Source organism: Lethenteron reissneri, chromosome 41, assembly GCF_015708825.2.
Source record: "Lethenteron reissneri isolate LAM-NWPU_2019-01 chromosome 41, ASM1570882v1, whole genome shotgun sequence".
In the NCBI taxonomy this organism is placed as follows: domain Eukaryota; kingdom Metazoa; phylum Chordata; class Hyperoartia; order Petromyzontiformes; family Petromyzontidae; genus Lethenteron; species Lethenteron reissneri.
Genome location: NC_083819.1, coordinates 9,003,350 through 9,021,666, shown reverse-complemented (window position 1 = coordinate 9,021,666; position 18,317 = coordinate 9,003,350). Strand labels below are relative to the sequence as shown.

The 18,317-nt window shown below is 50.2% G+C and overlaps 1 protein-coding gene across 2 annotated transcripts; it reads right to left on the bottom strand.

Annotated features, from left to right (window-relative positions):
• Nucleotides 1-1,444: 1,444 nt before the first annotated feature.
• UTP25 (UTP25 small subunit processome component) lies at nucleotides 1,445-17,320 on the bottom strand. 2 transcript variants are annotated; one of them, XM_061568466.1, is made up of 13 exons: nucleotides 17,110-17,320; nucleotides 14,251-14,290; nucleotides 13,309-13,521; nucleotides 12,320-12,794; nucleotides 11,526-11,617; nucleotides 9,798-9,939; nucleotides 8,705-9,114; nucleotides 7,496-7,727; nucleotides 6,878-7,080; nucleotides 6,090-6,272; nucleotides 5,771-5,883; nucleotides 5,399-5,644; nucleotides 1,445-4,778 (listed from the first exon to the last, which is right to left on the bottom strand). In XM_061568466.1, exons 1-13 carry the CDS (start codon nucleotides 17,214-17,216, stop codon nucleotides 4,487-4,489), a joined length of 2,748 nt encoding a protein of 915 aa, XP_061424450.1. In that variant the 5' UTR covers nucleotides 17,217-17,320; the 3' UTR covers nucleotides 1,445-4,486. The 2 variants fall into 2 exon arrangements, with proteins under 2 accessions (XP_061424450.1, XP_061424451.1); XM_061568467.1 differs by having other exon boundaries at nucleotides 12,320-12,773.
• Between the last annotated feature and the right edge of the window lie 997 nt (nucleotides 17,321-18,317).

Below are 18,317 nucleotides of genomic sequence, written 5' to 3'. Positions count from 1 at the left end.
TTGTGGCCGAAACGTCGTGAGAATAATTTTATTATGTTTTATTTTTATTATTTTATTACTTCCCTTCTACGTGACTTTACCGAAAGAACCAAGAAGATGAATCCCTGCAGTCACGAAAGTTTTAAATCAAAATCTAGTGGAATCTTTAATAAAATAAACTTGAGTGGTTTGTTTTAATAGTGAGTATAAAAACAAACAAGATGTATTGTAAGAGTCACTTTATTTTTCATTAATATTAAAGAAGTGAAGTTGCCTTTACATGCTTAAGCTGTTAATTTATCCATTGCATGGGTGGACCTTATCCTTATCAATCATCCAGACATTTGCCCCCCCTGAGAGATTTTGCAGGAGCCGCCACTGGTCAAAACACTCGAGAACCAGGCTATAAAGTTTAACTCCTGCGAATTAACTCAACCCAGTGTCGCTCCAGGATCAATAAAACGGTGGTTATCCTGTAGGGTGATTGGTCTTCGCATTGGGAATGTGGAACTTCCATCACTGGGTCAGGGCCACTCATTTGAACAACAGGGGAGACGCCATTGGAACCTCATTTGCCAGTAAAAATATGATAGTTGGTTTTTTACCCTTCTATCTGGCAACAAAACTGACACCTTTTTACAAGGAGTCATGTTTGCGTAGACCATAATACCTGCAGTCATAATGCAAACAAAAAACATAACTGATAATGTGCACTGTCCTCTAAGGAAAGCTGTCTCGGGTGTGGACCAATCAACTTCAAGGACAGTGCACATACATTATCAGAGTTGTGTTTTTTGTTTGCATTATGACTGCAGGTATTGTGGTCTATGCAAAGATGACTCCTCGTAAAAAGGTGTCAGTTTTGTTGCCAGATAGAAGGGTAAAAAAACCAATTATCAACAGGGGAGACGCTTTGGACTTGGTTACGAGAGCCCAATTGCTCAGCTCCCCTGCGCTACACAATTGTCTTCCTGCAAGCTGTGGAAGATTGCACGTCGAGACGAGCCACACGGAGTTTCAAAGACGGCAGCGCGAGAGGCGTTGCCGTTGATGCTTTCCTCGAAGGTGGCGAGTTCGTTTGTTGTTGTTTAAACCGTTTGCACTGTCGGGTCACGAATGCCATTCAAAAGGTATGCGTCTTGGCCGTGGTACTGGTCTGATTGCAATTTGTAAATACTGCACCGTGCTGTAATTTTAATTTAAGGAATAAAGTAATTGCTGAGTGGCTTTGTCAATTCAGTTCGTTTCGGAGTCAATGTGTCCCGGTGTTTATATGAACATTGGGCAGAGCCCATCTCTGTAAAGTGGCCGTCTCTTTTTAAATCCTTTATATTAAGTTCACTTGCTTGCTTAGGACCGTGCAAATCTTTCGGTCGTTTTTTAACCCACTTCCCATGATCCAATCGAGCTGACATTTTGCACACAGACTCGTTGTGCGTGACAATTAATTTTCGTGAAAAAAAAATTCCCAAATTTTACACTGTTTAGGGGAATTTTTTTAAATATTTAATTACCAATTGCTTAATGGTGGCAGACAATCATCTGACCCATAGGTGGCAGCCATCTCAAGCCAGAGGACGAGAGGACTCTAGCCACCCCGATGCCATGCATATAAAGGATTTATAGTGAAAAACTTTGTTTTTACGGGTTAATTTTTTATTGATATGAGAGCACCACCTCGGATACTTTAACAGAATCAATGCCACGTCGCTCTCTCTCTTGCACTGTCAAAGCATCGTTATACTGGGGGATTCATCTGGAAGGCATCACCTGGCATCAGTACACGTTGCTCAATTTGTTTTTACATCTCAGCTCTGAAAACCATTCTGAACACAGGTAACAATCATACAGGCCCCCCCTCCCAACTACACATTTGTCCAACATGATGTATCACCAGCGGCACTCAGAATATCAGCTAAAAAGCAATGTTCCTCCCAGTATTTTCCTATTTTATTCTCAAAAGTTACGTCTCATCAAAGCGCTTAATGTTTTTATTCCTTTTAAGGGTTTACGGTTAACTTTGAAATATATTTTAATATTATTTATACGCATTACATTTTTTACCTCGAGTTTGATTTATTTTGCTGTTCATTTTGTGTCCAGGGCCGACTTGCGTTGCCCGAGCAGTGACATTGTGGGACCGTGACAGACTGGACCAGAGGGCAGACACTGGCTCGCCTATGACCCTATGTGGACCGTTGAGGGACAGAATGAAAAACAAAAGCTCTTACAAAGTAGACCGACAAAAGAAACTACCTTTAAATGGAAATTACAAACAGATTTTATTGAGCTGTGACCACAACGGTGCATTGACAGATTATTGGGGGCGGATCGGGGATTTGTAGGCAATTAAACAGCTGGCATTGTAAGTGCCCATCTCCAGTTATGATTCTAGGAATAATAGATTGCAGGTGCTCCTAAATTAATCATGGCTAGAACCATATAAAAGTGAGGCTTCGGTCTGCAGCTCAGAGGACCTCGCTCCATTTCATGTAAAACACTCGGTGATTTCTGAAAACCTTCTTGCATGCAACTCTGTTTCCGCAGCATTGTGTGATGGAGGAGCATATTGCAATATACATTTTTTTTCCAAAGCCTACTTTAGGAGCCGCTGTTGCTGTTCCAAAGAGAGAAGAGACAACTCGATAGCGGGTAAACTTGTATAATGAACTTTGACCTTGAGAAGGGTGTGAACTGAGATGTGTTGTGGTTAAAGAAAGGTGGGAGTGGTAGTGTAGCGGTTAGCGCGCTGCGCTACAAACTCATCGACCCGAGCTCGATTCCCACTCAGAGCCAACACCAGTGACAGTTATCAGAACTGGTCATAGCCCTCCCCTAGGTCGACTCGGCCTCAAATGAGTACCTGGTGTGGTGTGTAAACATCACCACTGGGGAGACAAAGGCGGCCTAGCGTGGTGGTGGCCACCCACCCCCTCGTGTGCCATGCCGGCCTCCATAGGTGCTCGCTAACAGCACTTGTCCCAACAGTTTGTTCAGGCTATACGGGGGGGGGGGGGGGATCTTTGTTAAAGAACGGTGGATAACTGCCACTTACAAAGACGAATTGTGCTATGTGGCCGCTCAAAGCTGGGGGAATGCTCACAGCCAACAACCGGAGTCAAGCAGCAAAATGTAGAGGCAGCCAAGGAGCCGAGAGGAGACAGTGTCTGGAACGAGACGCTGCGTCTATCCCAGAGGCAGGCTGTCCTTCAGGCCCAAGGCTGTACCGGCGCGAGACTACACGAGTTCTCTTGACGCTGCGAGCGGGCAAGCTCTCACTACTTTAAGTAGGGTGTGTTTCCCTGTAGCCAGGGTACCCCAAGCCAGTGTGCTCTCTGTCCACTGCCTTAAGGACGTCCCCAATAAAACGCGGTTTTGGCCTCAAAAATGTTTGCGTCCTGGTCACTGAGCAATACCAGTCATCCATTGTGCATCTCCCACCCCACAGCCAGCTTGTAACGTTGACAACATAGGGGAGGCCTTTATTTAGCAGTGGATCATAGTGGAATGACGACAGCACAGATGTAACTGACAGTTTGTACAGCTTAACCAGCCTTAACACATTGTTGACCATCTGGAAAAATGTTATTTTAATTTGAAAAACATTGTTCTTTTTTGAACTATGACAACTGTGACATCGATATCAATCAGACGGTTCAGCTTCCGCTTTTCTCATCGTACGTTCCATCTCGCTACCTCCGATCTGCCCCCAGTGGCCTCCATGTCAAGCCCCGTCTCTCGAACCGGACGAGGCGAACGTCGTTTCTCCGTCGCAGCTCGTCGCCTGGAATTAAATCTACTTCTCACTCGACCACACATCGGCGTTGGTGTTGTCCTTCTGTCGGAATCTGAAGACTTCGCTATTTTCCCGCGCCTCTTAAAGTTCAATCCACGAGCGTGAAAATTTTAATAATGAATGATTGTCATTTGATGAAATTTCGAATTTCTTGCTGCTAGCGCCATCGTATAATTAAAGCGAGCGGACCATGGGCAAATGGGATCACGGAACTACTTTCTGAATTAAGTCTTGTCAAATCGCCTCATAAGAGGTGGACCTTCTCATGTCCTGCTAAAGAGGCAATTGTGGGCATGAATTTCAAATCGAAATATTCTATTCTCAGAGCTGGAATCTGGAACACTAAATGCAAACCACATTGACCGCGATGGGATAAAAAAATAAATGGTGACCAGGATGAAACCATGAGCTTCCGTGAATTAGAAAATCTGGTTGAAATCGTGGGTAGCCTCAACCTAAACTTGAACCCAAGCTCTTCGTAGCAGTGCCAGACGCAGAGCCTCCCGACCACGACCAGAAAGGGACATCTCTCCCTTGGCCGCTTTTTCCCTCCACATTTACAAACACGCACGAGTATTTCGCTGCTATAAATTTCCGTGTGACGAGAAGCCATTTTGGTTGAGCTATCAATTGCGATAGCCAGGTCACTTCTGAAAAAGAGCTACGTAAGCTCAAAGTTTTTGTTATTCATATTAAACGTGGAAGCCGTCATCAGGCCTGCCCAGCGGCAACGCCGGCGGAGGAATCGTCGCCGGTGACGAAGAGGTGCGTCTTCTTGGAGGAGGCGAGCATGTGAGCGGCGCGGGCGGCGCCGACGACGGCGGCCAGACGCGTCGCCTCGTAGCGCGAGTAGAGCACCGTGCAGGTCCACGCGGCGTTGGCCGCCCGCGACTCCGCGTCGGCCGCCGACGCCGCGCGTAGCATGTTGCACACCTCGCTGTAGAAGTGCGGGTACGTGGGCAGCTCGTAGAAGATGAGGTGGCGCACGCCACGGATCGAGTAGCTGCAGGGATTTGGGGGTGGGGCGGGGGGGGGGAGGAGACGTCGCGCGTTAGCGTGGACAGACGGACGGTCGGACGGAATGGATGTTACGACGAATGGATGGAAAGACAATTGGGCGGATGAAAAGACGGACGTGAACACACAGGTGCATGGATGTTGGTGCAGACAGATGGATGGATAGAGAGATACGTGTGGCTGCGTAGTGCGGTTCAGTGCAATGCACTGGTATGCGAGTGGTATTGCAGCGCGGTGCAGCAGATTGTGTACATGCACACGCACAGTCCACCGCTAGCCGAGGGTCACCACGTCGGTCAGTGCGGAATGGTGAAGGCAGGAAGCACAGACGTGCGTGTATAGTAGAATACTACAATATATATTGCCACACTGCTGGTCACAGCATAGCCCCCGCGGCCTATTAAAGCCTATTTAATTGCATGGTTTGGTCGCCCATCCAAGTACAATCCTGGCTTAAAACGGTGTTCAGCTTCCGAGATGCGACAAAGTCTCGGACTCGTTGCGGGCAGTTTGGTCGAGGTCAACGTAGGCACGGCTAAATTGGCGTGTGGCGTGCTGCGTTCTGCGCGCCGCGTGTGGCGAGCGGGTGCGGTTGCTTCGCCCCACCGCTTGTAGAAGTGGAAGCGCTCCGTGTAGAGCAGGAAGGGCCGCACGCCGCGCAGGAAGCTCTTGCGGGCGCGCACGACGCGCACGGACGGCGTGTACTCGCACACGTGCGCTGCGCGCACGCCCTCGCGCGCCAGGTGGTTTCGCAGGCGCACGTAGTCGAAGTACGACGGCACGAACACCATGGTGTGCGCCATGACGGCGTCGCGGTACTGGGGCAGCACGTGCTCCACGAAGTAAGCGAACCTGCGGATGGCAGCACGTGACTATTGTGCTCCGCGCCACAGCGATTCGACGAATGCGTACACGTGCCCGCGTACGTGTGTGCGTGTGAATAAACCTGTGTGACAAGTGTCAATGTGTGTGTCGTGCCTGGCGTTGGCAATCTCAGTGGTGCTGTCGGCCTCGATTCGCTGAAACACGTGCGGGAGCTGCACCACGACCTGGCTGATGGAGCCCAGCAATGGAGTGTTCCTCACTTGCACCTGCACGCACACACAGACCGCGTCGTCATGTGTGTGCTCCTATTGTCTGCGTGCTCGTATCTGCATGTATCGGCCCGTGTGACCACGTGTATGCCCCAGCGTGTCCATGTTTGCGTGCGTCTCCATGTATCGTTATGCCCCCCCTCCCCCCATACCCCCGAGTGTTCGTGCGCATTTCCCCAAGAGTCCCCGCGCGCCCGCGTCACCTGGCCGCGGTAGTTGCTGGCGTGCCGTGACACGAGCGCGTGCAGCAGCGGGTGGGGCAGCGCGCTCAGCAGCAGCGTCTGGCGGTAGTGGCGCGCGTGGCCGTCCAGGCTCCAGGGCCGCACGCGCGAGAAGTCCACGCCGTGCGGCTCCAGCGGCTGCAGGTTCACGTGCGCCGCCAAGTGCTGCCGGAGCGGAGGGTGGGTGGGGGGGGGGGGGCACGGCGACGGTCACGGCGGCGGAGGCAAGAGAAGCCGCATTTTCCAGTTGTATACACGTGCTGTGGCAGGTAACCCTTTCCCATTCTGATGACGTACGTGTACATCATCGAAACGAAACCAGAAAACTAAAATAACTTTATTGGTACCGAGGCTCCCACAAGGCAATGCAGGAGGGCGTGTGGCACAGTTTGGCGCCAGCTATCGTAGAGTGCCGTCATGTCACTACGGTTCTCTGCGCCGAGTACAATGTCATTAAAAACAACGGCGCTAAGTCTCTCTAAATACAATTAATGCCAAGCCGAGATTCAGGTGCATCAGGCAGCTTCTCAGTCAGCGATGGCCATTCCACATTTCTGTGCCATGTTTTCGTGCCTCCTCCATAATCGTTGAATAATTACCCACAAACCACTGAAATGGCATTACACAATATCGCCCCCTTTTAGTGAAATGACTGCAGACTGTCTGTGAAACACAGCGCCTTCACGATAGCTAAGAATGACGCTCGTACCAACTGTACTCAATAATTAGTAACGTGCGTTTCTGCGTGCGTGCATAGGTGCGTGGGTCACCATGACGTGCTCCCAGTTCTGCATGAGGTAGACGTCGGTTTGGTCCAGCACGAGCAGCTCGATGGACGAGAGGAAGTCGAAGTCTCGCGTCGCCTCCCCCGGCGCCCCCAGCACCGTGCGTAGGCCCAGGGGCGACGCCACCACCACGTCCGACGCGTAGAATGGCGCGTAGAGACGCACGCCTCGCTTCAGCAGCGCCATCCCTGTGCGTGCGTGCGTGCGTCATCGGTCACTATATCATTTTTCATTTGTGGTTGCCACGATAGCGAGATGTTAACGACCTCAACTGGTATACAGGAAGAGGTGGGTACGGTCCTGACCCGGACGCCTGCTGCTGTATATTTGTAGTTTACGTGTTCTCTCTCCCCGTGGTCACGTGGATTTTTCTCCGTGTCCTCCGGTTTTTCCCTCCTTTATATGGCTGCTATAAATTTCCACATAAGCCACTTCGTTGAGCTATCATTTGTGGCCTGGTTACTTCTGAAAAAAAGCTATATAACTTAGTGGACCTTATCTGCTAAACTAAAAAATAGCTTTTTTCGTTTTAAATGGCGATGCACATTTTTTTGCGTGTACGACACGATAATTTTATCGCCGCGATCATCGGAGGCCACGCACCGAAGCGGAAGTGGTCGTCGTTGTTGCCAGAGAAGATGGCGAGGTAGTCGTCGGGCCGGCGCAGATTGTGCGGCTGCTCCTCGCCGGGGTCGCGGCCGAACTCGCGGGTGAAGCGAGCGCGGTGGCTGACCTCGACGCGCGGCGCTCCCTCGCGGCCGTCCCCACCCAGCAGCGCCACCAGCGTGGTCACCACACGCCACGCCGCGTCGCGCGTCGGCACCACCACCAGCACCTGCAAGCGGCGGGGGTTTGGACGCGTGCGGGAAAAGATGTGATCACACAAAAAAAAACAAAGAAAAAAATTTCCCCCATATAGCCTTAACAGACTGTTGGGGCAAGTGCCGTTATCGAGCACCTATGAAGGCCGGCACGGCACACGAGGGGGTGGGTGGCCGACACCATGCCGCCTTTGTCTCCCCATTGATGATGTTTACACACCACACCAGGTACTCATTTGAGACTGAGTAGACCTCGGGGAGGCCCATGAGCGGTTCAGATATTTTTCACTGGTGTTGGCCGTGAATGGGAATCGAACTCAGGTCGCCAGGTTCATAGCGCAGTACGCTAACCGCGACACTACCGCACACATGCAAGCTCACATACACGCAAAAAACAAGGCTACACAGACATGCGGGCATGCCAATATACATCAACACACTCGCCGACACACATTTATACAAACACAAGCACACACATGGATAGGCAGACACACACACGTGCACACTGACACACTGACACACAGAGACACGCATACACATGGTGGTCACTTTGAATCGGAACATTCAATGTGGCCGTAATGGTGAATGGAGTCATGCACAAGGTGGAAGGTCAGGACTTGAATAAGCCGGGTTTTCTCGTGCAGTGAATTGACGGTCAGAATATTTTTGGGTTTTCAATTAATATGGCCTCACGTCAGCTAGAGAATTGTACATGTAGCTTTGACCACTTTCTAGAACAGGATACATTAGAAAGTTCAGTGGGCACTAAGAGGTCATTGGAAAATGTTTCTCATAAGAATATCAACCCTTTGATAAATTTGGCAGCTTTCAGTTGGGCAAGTCCCAAATAGCGACGCAACTTCACACTTAAGTTTGGTACGTATTGGATCATCTTCACGAGACTTATCATGCCCCTACTACGGACAGAAGGATGGGACAGAGCTAATGCATAAAGGCTCTCAACCTTAAGACACATGCGGTTCACTTTCACCTTCGGACGGGTGAGGCCCTGGTCCCGGAACTCATCATCATCATCGACGTCGTTTGTGTCTTCCGCTTTATCCTCAAGTTGTCCGGCACCGCCCTCTGCGGCGACGTCCTTCCTGGCTCCGCCGCCTCTCCGCTTGCGCCCCCCGCGGCCTCGTCTGCTGCTCTCGGCCTCGCGGCGCCGCTCGGCGCGCCGCTGCAGCACGCCGTTGTTGGCGAGCACGCGGCCGTTGGCCTTGAGCACGTGGTTGAGCACGTGCAGGCAGTAGAGGCGGCGCACGTCCTCGCCGGAGCCCAGCGGCGAGCGCTCGGGGTAGAAGAGGTCGCGGTACGACGTGAACAGCGACCACAGCTCCTGCTGCAGCGGCGTGAAGAACGGCGCAGGAGAGTCTGGCTTCACCGGCTTTCCGTCGCCTACCGGGGAGAGAACAGATGAGGAATGCGGCCGAGTTGTTTGTCATCGCGGACCAGTGGCCCTCTCTTCTGCCCCTTATCTGCACGTGGCAGTACTCGAGTGCCCGTGTGTGCGTGATAATTCTATTCTGGGGTGTGTCATTCAGACTCTGTCTTCTCGACAGACCTGTTCGCCACATGAGGACGGCTGCTTGCGTTGTGGCCGAAACCTCGTGAGAATTATTTTATTATGTTTTATTTTTATTATTTTATTATTTCCATTCTACGTGCCTTTACCGAAAGAACCAAGAAGATGAATCCCTGCAGTCACGCAAGCTTTAAATCGAAAGATAATTCTCGTGTTTGTACACAAATGTATGCGTGGGGAACGGTAGTGTAGTGGTCAGCGCACTGCGCTACAAACCCGATGACCTGAGTTCGATTCCCGCTTATGGCCATCAACACCAGTGACGATGATCTGAAAACCGGTCCTGGACCGCCGCTTGGTCGACTCAGCCTCAAATGAGTACCTGTGTGGAGTGTGTAAACATCGCCACTGGGGAGACGAAGGCGGGCCGGGCGTGATGCTGGCCACCCACCCCGTCGTGTGCCGTGCCGGCCGTAATAGGTGCTCGCTAACAGCACTTGCCACCCTACCAGTCTGCTAAAGGCTACACGGGGGAACATTAGTCTTGCGCACGCACCGTGAGCCTGGGCGTTCACGTGTCTCCACGTGCGCTCGAGGGGGGGGTGCAGGGCGAGCGGCGCTGCCCCTGTCCCCAAGCGGGGGGCCCCGGCCTGCTTCTCCAGGCTCCACGAGCAGTGCAGCTGCCCGAGGCACGGCCACTGATGAAACACACGCACGCACACGCACGCACACACACGCACGCACACACACACGCACACACACGCGCGCACGCACGCGCACACACGCGCGCACGCGCGCACACACGCACACACGCACACACGCACACGAGCACCCACTTATCCCCTTTATCCTATTTATAATATAAAACACAATAATCATGAGCAAAGTGGTGGAGTATATAAGTAACACATAAATAACCCCCCCCTTCACATATCTGCCTCTCCACGGTGATTTTCTGTCTTCTTCTTGGTTCTTTCGGTAAAGTCACGTAGAATGGAAATAATAAAAATAAAACATAATAAAATAATTCTCACGACGTTTCGGCCACAACGCAAGCAGCCGTCCTCAGGTGAAGAACAGGTCTGTCGAGGAGACAGTCGCCTGAGGACGGCTGCTTGCGTTGTGGCCGAAACGTCGTGAGAATAATTTTATTATGTTTTATTTTTATTATTTTATTATTTCCATTCTACGTGACTTTACCGAAAGAACCAAGAAGATGAATCCCTGCAGTCACGAAAGCTTTAAATCGAAATTTTCTGTCGTGGCTGTGACGGTACCACCTGAAGACGGAAGCTTGTGTTGCCTCCAAAACGTCGTGATTTTTATTTTATTTTACTTTTTAATGTTTTTACCTACGTGACTTTACCAAAAAAACCTAAGAATATCGAAATTTTCTGTCTTGTTTTAGTTTTGCGTCAAACTTTGACCCATAACAACTGAGAGGGGGCCCTTCCCGAGAAGCACTTGGCAGTTCATCAGCATTGGTTCAAGCCAGCCTGACTTTGCTGACCAGACACTGGATGTTAAACCTGGTTCAGTTTGCTTGTGTAGAACCAATGCTGCTGAAATTTGTGCAATCCCAGGCCGTGTTATGGGAGGTGTACAATTACTTCACGCAAAGAGACGGATATGTGAAGGAAGTGTATTGTCTGCTTATTTATTTATCAGAATTTTTAATTTGCGATCAGATGCTTTGCGCCTTAATAATAATAAACTCAGGCGATTCCCTGTGAATGCATCACACTTCCTGTTGACTCAACTTCTTTTTCTGGGTAATTCCTGGCCTCTAACCCAGGAGAATTCTAGAGAACCACCATTGACTGTGGTGGTTGATATGTTGGAGGTGGTGGTGATGATAGCAGTGGTGAAACGAGTGGTGTAAATGGAAAGTGTTGGTGGTGGCTGTGATGACCGCAGTGGTGGTTGAAGTACACTGTTCGGATCGGTAGCTCTGGGGTTCACGCGCTGTGCTAACACCGCAGCAACCCATGCCATTGCCCGGGCCACGAGCACCAACACTGTCACGACCCCTTGACAGGCTCCACCCAACTTAATTCTAGATTTGAAGCTTTCGTGACTGCAAGGATTCATATTCGTAGGTTTTTTCGGTAAAGTCACGTAGGTAAAAAATTTAAATTAATAAAAGTAAAATAAAATAATTAATTTTTAATTTTATTAATTAAATTTTTTTACCTACGTGACTTTACCGGAAAAAACCTAAGAATGTCCACCCAACTTGCGCAAATAAACGACGGTCCGTTTCAAGCGCAGTCGCAGCACAAACCTTCACGATCTCCGTACTCCGGTTGCCTCGGTCGAGCAGCGTCTTCACCTCCCCCGGCTCCAGCTCGTACGCCAGGTGCTGCACGAACGGATCTGAAGCCACAGCACAACGTGGCACAGCACGGCACAGCGTGGCACAGCACGGCACAGCGTCAGGCTCCACACACACGCTGCCGCAAATCAATTGACTGGCACCACCTTGCTGTGTGTCCAGTCGTGGTTACAGCGCTCAACTGACAATCGGAAGGTTACGGCTTCCAAAACCAGTTGAGGAACTGAACCGTCCCAACACCGTTGTTCCTCTGGGGTCGATAAAATAACTACCGCTTTGCGGGAGCTGACAGAAGTAGTTCTATGGAGAGCATCTCTTTGCCTTGTCATAGGAATGTGCAATTTCCTTCAATGGCTTAGGGCTGTGAGAAATAAAACGAATGCTATGACATATCAGCGGAAAAATACTATCCAGGTGCCTACCATGTGATAGCACGGAGAAAAAATTGAGGTGATCACGATATTTAATGCACATTTTAAAGCAGCAGGATACCATTGTGTAGTATATGATGTACATTATATGCACGAGAATAAATGAAGTAACATATCAAGTGTCTTGTACAATAAATGCATTTGGACACCCTTTGCAGTATAGTTGCGCAGCATGGTTTTTCTGTGCATACCAGCATCTTTATGAAGCCACGTTAACAATTATCAATGTGCGCCATACCCCCTCCCCACCTAGCCCCCGCCCCCCACCAGCCCCCCCACGCACGGTTTAACGCAACGGCCTCCTCCGCTCACCTTCTGAAGACACCTGCATCACGTCTCCCTCCACCTTCTCCTCCTCCTCCGCACCACTCTGGACTGGGACGACCGTGTCCAGGCTGAAGGCCTTGGCGTGCACGCGATCCACAAACTGGCCCTCGAAGCCCGCCAAGTCGCCCGCCTCCACCTCCGGCGACTCCTTGCCCGGTGCCTCCTTCTTCCCCTTCTGCTGCGCTGCCTTCAAGCTGCGGCTGCCCCCCTTTGAGTTGGCGACGCCATTTTTGGTTTTCGTGCTGCCCAGTTTCGCCTTGACGGCTTCATCCTCTGCGTCGGTGCTGCTAGCGTCCGAGTCTGTGCTGCCCCCTTTTCCTTTACCGTCGCCTCGGTTGGCTTCCGTGCTGCCCTCTTCTGCATCAGTGCTGAGAACATCGTCCTCCTCTTCATCTTCCCCTTCATCTTCCTCCTCCTCCTCCTCAGCGGAATCGTCGACCTGCAGAGACGGTGTGCGTGACTGTTTACGGTCAAAAGCTGGAGGACGTTTAAACAATTATGGAAACTGCCTGATGATGCTCGTTTTAACTACCAGCAAAACGTCCGTACCCAATAGTTGTGTGTGGACTGTCCCGCAACATACTACTGGCGGTGCTGCTGAAGCAGGAAAAACGTGGCACGTTCATTCACGTGACAACTTTATTAGTTGTCTGTGTCAAAATAACATCCACCTTCAAGGGTCTCCCCTGATCAAACAAGTATGAGGTGGTGTTGATTCCAGTTGGAGACTCCCACCCCCCTGCCCCCATGCAGTGGTGAAAATTTCACATTTCTATGATCGGGTACAGTTGAGCCATACGATCGTGATAATAATTGTTACAGTAACAACTGAATAACTGTGAAGGAGACAGGGATACAGAAACATTTGTCGCTACAGATATATTTCCAGCCCTGAAATTAGTGGCTTCCCACCATAAGAAACACTAAGACAAATGAGTGATGGACGCCAGGAGCATCTCCTCATCACCACTCACCACTGCCCCCTCTCCCTTCTCCTCCTCCTCTTCCTCCTCCTCCTCCTCTTCCTCCTCCTCCTCTTCCTCCTCCTCGTCGCTGGTCTCGGGATCGGCTTCGTTGCCACCCAGCAAGCCGATTAGCTGCTGGTAGTGTGAGGGCGCCGCTGCTGCCTCCAACTCCTCGTCCACCTCGTCTGAAGCGCTCGACTCGCCCTCGTCCAAAAGCGTCTCCTTCATCCGTACACGCGGGTGAATCGGGGACGGGGGGTTATCAGGGCATGAGTTAGCAGAAACAAAGATCCCCCGTGTAGTCTGAGGCAGGTGTTGTGTGTGAACACCCATGAAGACCACCATGGCTCACGAGGGGGTGGTGTGGACAGAAACACCCCTGGCTAGTGATGATGTTTACACACCGCACCAGGTACTAATTTAAGGCTGAGTCAACCTAGGAAAGGCCCAGGAACGGTTTAGATATTTGCCATTATTGGTCGTGAGCGAGCATCGAACTCAGGTCACCGGGCTTATAGCATAATCTGCCAACCGCTGCACCACCGCTCCACCCGTTCCGCCAATACAAAAAAAATATCCCCGTATAACCTTAACAGACTGTTAGGGCAAGTGCTGTTAGTGAGCAGCATCTATGAAGGCCGGCACAGCATACGAGGGGGTGGGTGACCACCACCACGCCCGGCCGACTTTGTTTTCTTCGTGGCAATGTTTACACATTGCACCAGGTACTGATTTAAGGCCGAGTCAACCTATCCGCCATACACCCATACCAACACGCACACACCCAGCTGCAAGCTGCATGCATCCATGCCTGACAATGCCACCCCTCCATTCACTCACGTGTCTGGCCATGATTCTCATCACATCCTCACTGCTCCACATTTCCTATAAACCCAGCAGCATCCGGGCGCATGCAAAGGGGATTTTATAAACCCCGACTAACTTACTCACCACTTTAGGGGCAGCATCAGAAAACGCTCGCTTGGAAGCCCTAGTGGGAAGAAGAAAAACAGCGGATGTTAAACGTTATTCTTTACAAGAGAAATCATTCGTTTGGGTATATCCGGGGGTCTTCCTGCTCACACGAGTAAAGGAGTCGCGCTTATCTCATTCTCCGTTGGCTACCCTGCATAGTAGTACTGTAGCAGTGGAAATTCCACATTGCTATGGCGGGGCCAGTCATTCACTATGAAAGACAATTGACTCACGTGAACACATTTTAGTTGTGCAGTACAGTGTTGGCAGTGATGCTCAAGAACAAAAAAGCCCAAAAAATTACACATTTGAACCTTATGTCGGGACCCCGGGGTCCCGAATAAACGGAAGTCAAAATCGTAATTAATGATTGTATTTTTGGCGACTCCATCCCACCGCGTACATCAACGCCGCGACCCGCCTGGCGCGGATCATTCTGTTGCCATGTCGTCCAAGCGCAGCGAGGACGAATGCACAGAAGAAATAAAACTTTTAAACTTTGATTAGCGCATCGTGTAGAGTGCATCTAGAGGAACAGATTGCCATATCGCTTGCCTTCAACAGACATAAAATGACGTCGCAACGCAGTTTATGCGAGAGCCGGGGACTTATGGGACCCCGGGGTCCCGCCATGAGGTTCATTTGTGAGTAACACTGCCCTAAGAAGAGGAAAACATGAAAGGTAACGTTTCGGCAATGTCCCTTCTTTCAGGAATCTGAAAATAATCTCACAGAAGCCTAAGAAATAACCTATCAGAGCCCTGAGAAATTAGCTCTCGCTTTACAACGAAGGTCCACTGCCCGAAACGTCGTCAGAACAGTGTTGCGCTTAGTTTATTGTCCTTCCCCCGTACCTCCGATGAGGACAGATGGCTACGTTCGGTTGCGAAAAAAGTTGAACATACATACGTGTTAACTAAAGTGTGGAGTTTTGGTTATCTGCCCTTGTAAGTGGACCTCGTTTGAGTTTGCTGGCGTTACAAAGCGGGGCTGTTGTACTACACACACACTCGCTTCATGCTCACAAATCTCAAGAATGGTGCGGACCTGTACTGTTTTCCCGCAACTTGTACCGCATTTTAACAACTCGTTCCGTTGTACGCAGCTACCATAGCCTACAGTACACGTTAGATATGCTGGTCACCCATCAAAGCCCCTATCTATACAAACCTGCTTAGCCTCCCAGACATTAGAACTAAACAGTACTATGTTTATTTTACCAGGCAAGGCCTACTGAGCTGTAGGGCTCTTTTTCAGAAGCGATCTGGCCACAAATGACAGCTCAATAAAGTGGCTCGTCACGTGGGAATCTATAGCAGCCAAATACTGTACTCGCTTCAAATATGTTTCTTTACAGAAAGTGACGGTAAAAAATAAATCTACGCAGCACAATGCTACATGCGTGCGTGACGTCACTGCAAAAGACCCCCCCCCCCCCCCTTCATTAATATTCATGCACGCGTGGAAATTTACACGAATGCGAAAGGTCGCGCACTCCGCATGCCGCACCCCTCCCCTCATTAATAATCATGAGCGGGTGACGTCACTTCACATGCCGCACCCCTCCCCAATAACCATTAGCGGGTGACGTCACTCCACATGCCGCACCCCTCCCCAATAACCATTAGCGGGTGACGTTACTCCACATGCCGCACCCCTCCCCAATAACCATTAGCGGGTGACGTCACTCCACATGCCGCACCCCTCCCCAATAACCATTAGCGGGTGACGTTACTCCACATGCCGCACCCCTCCCCAATAACCATTAGCGGGTGACGTCACTCCACATGCCGCACCCCTCCCCAATAACCATGAGCGGGTGACGTCACTCCACATGCCGCGCCCCTCCCCAATAACCATGAGCGGGTGACGTCACTCCACATGCCGCACCCCTCCCCAATAACCATGAGCGGGTGACGTCACTCCACATGCCGCACCCCTCCCCAATAACCATTAGCGGGTGACGTCACTCCACGTAGGACAACCCCCTCATTAATAATAATGAGCTGAACAACTTTTTTCCATTTAATATTTCAGACTTACTGCAACATACACCCGTCCTAGGACGGCTAAATAAAGCTACTGTAGTTACAAATAAAAACCTCATCAACGACACCCCCCCCCCACCCATGATTTCCATGCTCGGGTTTAATCTTCCACGAAAACTACGGCGCTCCGTCTATCGTTTTAAGAACAGCAACAGGTCGCTGTGCACACCTCAACAAGAGGAGAATTAGAGACAACCCACGGTGTGTGACTGCGGCTACCAAGAAGCGGACAACGGACGACCACGTTGCGAGCAAATACACCCTCCGCCGGGCTCCACGTGGGGGACTGAGCGGTCCGAGTCGCGCGACTCGTGCATGGGTCACACGCAGACTTCAACTTGGACGTGCGATTTGCACATAATTGCCACGCGCTCGAGAGAGAGAGATAACTCGTGATAGCAAGGTCGCTTCTGAAAACAGCTGTATAGTTCAGTGGGCTGTTACCTGTTAACATAAACAAAAAAAATTAGATTTAAAGCTTTCGTGACTGCAGGGATTCATATTCTTGGTTCTTTCGGTAAAGTCGAAACGTCGTGAGAATTTAATAGTTTAATATTTTTATTTTATTATTTCCCTTCTACGTGACTTTACCGAAAGAACCAAGAATATAAAAAAAAATAGTTTTAGTTTTAAAGCGCTGTACTCAATCGGTATATGTTAGTGGGGGGGGGGGGGGTTGGTGGTACGGCCACGCCGCCCAACTCGACGCACCGCAGCCCGGCCCGGAGGCGCTAGGCGAGGTCGGTGCTTCACCGCCGGCCTCGCAAAATCGCCTAGATCGACTGACCCCTCTGTGACCGGGTGCTCCTCCCCGAACTGCTTGAGATGCTTGCGCTGGCGCTTGGACAGCGACTTGACGATGTCCGCCCTCTTCATTCCCCGACGGCGCTTCATTGTGAACGAAAAAAAACACGAGCGAACGACTGAAACCAACACAACTCCCCACCCAGCCACCACGTGTCGCACGCGTGGTCGTGGTGGTGGTGAACGCGCCTTGAGTCTAGCGCCCCCTCTTGACTTGGTGGACACGAGTGGTATTGCAGGTAGTCCCCGAGTTACGACGGTTCGACTTACGCTATGTTCGACTTACGATGGGGTCGTCGGAACGCATCTCCGTCGTAAGTAGAGGACTGCCTGTATTTTAATCTTGATTTGAAGCTTTCGTGACTGCAGGGATTTATACTTTTGTTCTTTCGGTAAAGTCACGTAGGTATGAAATAAATTAAATCGCAACACAAGCCTCTGATGATTTATTTTAGATATATTTGTTTAATATGCATGGTTGTCTCTCCCATAAGTCTGGAATCATAGGGAAAATAATACAATAAAAGGCAATAGCAACGCTTTTATTGACATAATGTGCTTCAACGTGTCAAGAGCATTGTTCCTGATACACAACTCCAGCGAGCACACGGTTTAATTGGCGACTATAATGCGTCGCCGCAAATGGTTCGACACTGAATTTGGATGCTCGCGATTTGGATGCAGTCTGTTCAAGTCAACGGAGACCTCCCTCTGACTCCGATTTCCGATGAGTAGAATTATCTGGACTCGTTCTTCCTTACTCAGAGACATCTTGGGTTTGCAGTAACAAATAAAAAATATATGAAATCGTTATTTCCCCGATTCCAGACTTACGTATGTAGGAGACTGAACAGCATCATCATCAATTCGAATCGTCACAACATCATAAGCCGTCAATCCATGCCGGTTTACTCCATATTTTTGTACGGGCAAATTTAGTTTTTGGGTCCAAACGGCGTATAGACGTTTCAATTCGGGTAAAAACGTGTTTTTGTCTGTTTTGTGTTTCTCCCTTGTGATGGGACTGTGTTGGATGAATATTGAGATTTATAAGTGCACGAGGTTACCAATAAGGTCTGAATTGGTCTGTAATAAGTTAGACATTGATAAGGGGTTCACAGGCATGCAGCATCATCATCATCACGATCCATGTGGGCATAGACCCGTGCGTGTCCACTGCACATTTCGCAA

Coding starts and splice junctions, on each gene's coding strand:
- UTP25 (XM_061568466.1), bottom strand. CDS start 17,216: ATGAAGCGCCGTCGGGGAATGAAGAGGGCGGACATCGTCAAGTCGCTG. Junction 12,795..13,308: donor AGAAGGGAGAGGGGGCAGTG/GTGAGTGGTGAT, acceptor GACCGTAAACAG/TCACGCACACCGTCTCTGCA. Junction 5,884..6,089: donor CCAGCAACTACCGCGGCCAG/GTGACGCGGGCG, acceptor GTGTGCGTGCAG/GTGCAAGTGAGGAACACTCC.